This window comes from Mastomys coucha, unplaced genomic scaffold (genome assembly GCF_008632895.1).
Source record: "Mastomys coucha isolate ucsf_1 unplaced genomic scaffold, UCSF_Mcou_1 pScaffold13, whole genome shotgun sequence".
In the NCBI taxonomy this organism is placed as follows: Eukaryota; Metazoa; Chordata; class Mammalia; order Rodentia; family Muridae; genus Mastomys; species Mastomys coucha.
In genome coordinates this window covers 33,929,098-33,933,512 of record NW_022196895.1, presented here as the reverse complement: position 1 = coordinate 33,933,512, position 4,415 = coordinate 33,929,098, and the positions used below count along the sequence as shown (strand labels likewise).

General features: G+C 42.7%; 1 protein-coding gene across 3 annotated transcripts in view; it reads left to right on the top strand.

Annotated features, from left to right (window-relative positions):
* Positions 1-4,415, top strand: part of Diaph1 (diaphanous related formin 1) — a 94,355-nt gene that overhangs the window by 46,487 nt on the left and 43,453 nt on the right. For 2 of the 3 annotated variants that reach the window (XM_031365475.1, XM_031365474.1), the window contains 3 exons: positions 1-388; positions 1,048-1,162; positions 1,639-1,647. The exon at positions 1-388 is cut by the window's left edge and continues 347 nt beyond it. In XM_031365475.1, coding sequence (XP_031221335.1) covers positions 1-388; positions 1,048-1,162; positions 1,639-1,647 — 512 coding nt within the window. The remainder of the gene's footprint in view (positions 389-1,047; positions 1,163-1,638; positions 1,648-4,415) is intronic. The other variant, XM_031365476.1, reaches the window with a different exon arrangement.

Sequence of the window (4,415 nt, the reverse complement as noted above, 5' to 3'; positions counted from 1 at the left end):
GCCTGGGGTTACTGCCATCCCCCCACCTCCCCCTTTGCCTGGGGTTACTGCCATCCCCCCACCTCCTCCTTTGCCTGGAGGTGCAGGTATGCCACCACCACCTCCTCCTTTGCCTGGAGGTGCAGGTATGCCACCACCACCTCCTCCTTTGCCTGGAAGTGTTGGTGTTCCCCCACCCCCTCCCTTGCCTGGAGGACCAGGACTGCCTCCTCCCCCTCCCCCTTTTCCTGGAGCACCTGGCATTCCCCCACCTCCGCCTGGTATGGGCGTGCCTCCACCTCCCCCTTTTGGATTTGGGGTTCCTGCAGCCCCAGTTCTGCCATTTGGATTAACCCCCAAAAAAGTTTATAAACCAGAGGTGCAGCTCCGGAGGCCAAACTGGTCCAAGGTAAGTTTTTCTTCATCAGTAGATGTTAAACGACTTTACTTGCCTTATGTTTTGTGCATGGGTAAGCTACCCAGTGTTAGGGCTCACATCTGTCTACCTTCAAGTTTTACTTGTGTTTATGTTTATTTAACATCTATATTTCAGATGTTACCACAGAAAGATCTGTGGATCCTGCATGAATGTTTTAATTTAGTTTAACCTCACTTAATACATTTTGCCCTTTCTCTGATAATATGAACACCACAGTAATTTAACAGTTATCATTTTACTAGGGTGCAATTGACTGAAATTGTGCTCGTAAATCTAGTGGCTGGCTCAGTCTTTTGCTTCTAGAAACTAACTAAAACATAGTCAGATTGATGTGGGGACATAGAGCAAAGAACATTGGGAATGAGACTTTACTGTTTCTGAAACCAGAAGATTTCGGATTAGGAGGAAAAGCAGCATAACTGTTCTTGATTCTTGAGTAATTGCCAGTGGACAGACTAGAAACATTATCTCTGATCCCCCATGAAGGGCACAGACACTGTCTGATTCTCAGTCCCAGGCTAGTCAACATTGTTGAGAATTAGAGTCACTTTTGTTGGATCTTAGTCAATCCTAGCATAAGGCGTGTAGAGTTGAGCCCAGTAGCTCTTATCCCGTGTCTCTTCGTACAGTTTGTGGCTGAGGACCTTTCCCAGGACTGCTTCTGGACAAAAGTGAAGGAGGACCGCTTTGAGAACAATGAACTTTTTGCCAAACTTACCCTTACCTTCTCTGCCCAGACCAAGAGTGAGTACCCTCCTTTTAAGTTCTAGACATGGAGAGCTTAACATTTCCCTTAAGTGGGTTTTCCTTGCTTTTCCCTTCACTGGGTAAGGGTAGAAAAGGGAGTGTTAGGACAAAGTGACATTGCTTTTTCCATTTCAAGAGAAAGAACATGTTCTTGTATTATGGGACTCCTGGGGTTAGGAAAGAGACTTGTTACTTGTAAGAATTGTATGTCTGTATAATTAACAGGGATATAAGACTATGGTACCAAAAGCTCAGATTGGGCCCATTTTGATAGTTCTATTAGATGGATTATGCTTCTGTCTTCAGGGGTCATGTCCAGACAGAGTATTTAATTAGTAGGGATGGCAAAGTGCCTTTGGGAGGTTGGGTGGCTAAGCTACAAACTAATGACAGTCACCAAGAACCATGTGTAACTCCTGCTCTGTTTCTTTCCAATGTCTGACACTTTTCCTCCTGGACCTTGGTTTCTGCAGCCTCTAAAGGTAAGAATGCAAAAGGATTGAATAAATGTAAAAGAATTTCTCTTTAAAAGGTGGGAATTAGAGATGGAAGGCTGGTTGATTTGCTAGTTTTTCCCCTTTCCTCCCTAGAGCCCCAAAAGACCAGCAGCGACAGTGCTGCAAGGGAGAAAGTTGGCCCAAGTGGCCACTTCATAAACTGGCTACCTATTTGGCCCACGGTAAAGTCTTAGGAAACAGTAGATTGTGTTTCCTCTGTGCAAGTACAAACTGAATAGTTAGAGAGCTTTCCTAAGGTTACATTAACCAGTTCCAGGTGCTGAGACTTCTAGTCTATGGTTTCCTTATAAATAATAATAATAATTCCTCTTCCTCTTCCTCCTCTTCCTTTTCTAAAACTTTCAGTATGCTTGCCTTTATTTTAGAACTTTAGAAGGAAGGGATTTGAACTTTTAAATTTGAGAAGTAAGAAGGACCGAGACTTCTACAGTATAACAGCAAGGTTTACTTTGTTTTTAGTGATATGAACTGCACAAGGTCATCAGTTAAGAACCCTGGTCCTTAGTCCCTTCAGAAGTAGTTTAGAGTACTAGACAGAGTACTGAGCCAGTTCACTGTATTGTGTTGTAGGGTTTTGGTGCTGGAAATTGAACCCAGAGTCATGTGCAGAGTACTCTCCGCTGAGCTCCAGTTCCAGCCCCCACTTTCATCTCAGTACTGAAACAAGTGTTTCCAAATCTGTCTTAACACTGATGAGAACGAGATAAATACACATTATTGTGCTATCTCAGCTCACAAGTGACATGGAGATATGGGTTAAACAATATTCTAAGCCACACAGTAAGTTCAAGTTTATGATCTTTGCTTCACAGAAGTCTGCTTTCTCTGGGAACCTTGGAAAGCTTAGAAACCTACAGAGACTGCAGCTGCTTTAGCCTTGCTTGGGTTAGACGCAGACATCCTTTTGTTGGCAGCGAGGTCCTGTGAGGGCAGGCAGAAACCTTAGATTAGGGAATGCTAACTAGGTACTGGACATGTGTGGGATTAGAGAAGAGGAGCTGTCTTCTGGTTGTAACATATTCAACTCTAGCAAAAGTAGTCAAGGTGGAGAAGTAAAGCCACACTAATCTAGTCTGGTAGAGCCTCATAAAGTGTTGATAAGGAATGCTGTAGACTCTGGAGTTTCTTTACATTTCAAACCTGATTTTCTTTCTGCTACTTGTTAAATGTATCTGTATCTCCTGTATACTGTATTGATACATAAAAGTTCTTTTATACCTATCAACTCCTCTAAGAATAGGCAATGAAGAAAAAAATCTACCCTGCACACCTGCTTCCTGTAGGCAAAGATGCCTCCAACCACTGCTTTTTTAAAGTTCAAAATATGTGTGCCTCTGCTGAGACTTTTGGCATATACCTATAATCCCAGTTTCTGAGGAGGATGAAGCAGAAGAATTGCAGTTCATGTCTATGAGGCAGCTTAAGAGCAGGCATGTTTAAGTGGTAGAACACTTGCCCTGGGTTCCATCCCTTGTGCCACAAAGAAAGGGCAGGGGAGGGAAGGGAAACAGGGAGAATGTGTGCATCCTTTACTGAAAGGCAGAAGCAGGTCCTAAGATGGTTGTGGCTGGTTCTCTTTCAGATTTAGTTTCTTGTTTCTGAGCTCTTTTCTTCCTGTAATTTGGGAATTTACCAAATTCATCCCTTGCTAGGAAGGTATAGAATTTGGATTTGATGGGTACCTCCCTGTCACTTTCTCACTTTGTTGTGATCAGCAAGGAGTCTATTATTCTGGACTCTGCTGATCCTACCTTTTAATTCCTTGAGAACATATCCAGTGTTTAAATTTTACTTTCATCTTTATTAAAAGAAGCAATATTCCAGTTAAGTTTAGATCAAATTCAGCTCCATTCTTCGACTTGTTGCTGTTGATCTAGAACTCAGAGTGTGGGCAACAGCAGGTAGGCTGGTCTGTCTGTTGGGCCTGCCTAGCTTTGTTTTGGCTTTAGACTTTAGTAGGAGCTTGTAAGGGGGGCAATAATGTTCCTTCTCAAGAATTGAGGGTATTTGTCATTTCCCCGTGACTCTTCTGTCCACTAGGTGGCACTCACCCAATTGTATCTTTATTAGTAGTGTTTACAAATTTTTTGCTGTTACTTTTTGAGACAGGGTCTTATTACTGGCTGGCCTAGAAGTCACAGGGAACTCGTGCCTCTGGGTTCTGAGTGCTGGGGTTACAGGTGTGGAACACTATGCCCAGCTAGTGCTAGGGAATTTCATAGCTTCTGCCATTTAAAAGTCTAGAAACAAGATTGTAAGCGCTCACCCTACTTTCCCTGGTCAGTGAGTCTCTTGGCAGGAAGACGTCTGTCCATTTTTAAATGTGTATTAGAAGCAGAGTACAGTGCACACACCCATTTGGGGTTGTTAGCTTTTCCTTATTAGCTTGCCGTGGATTTCGCGTAGGGCAAGACTGTTGGTACAAAGAATTTGAGAAGTTCCTTGTGATCTAAAACCAAAATTATACCTGTTCTCTGGGTCTCCAGGGATCCGGTTTATGCTGATTAATGTACTACGTGTATTTTGTGTTGTTGCTTCTCTCACCTGTGGTGTAAAACTGAGCCTGTAAGTATCCTTTCTCATACTCTGATATACGTTGAGGATCTATAGAATTCCATATTGTGCCAAGTTTTTGTTGCCAGGAAGCTCCACATGTCTCCTCCTCCATCTCTCATATTTCAGTCTAAGACCCTGTGTATTTTTTTTTTTTTATTTTAGATATTTTCTTTATT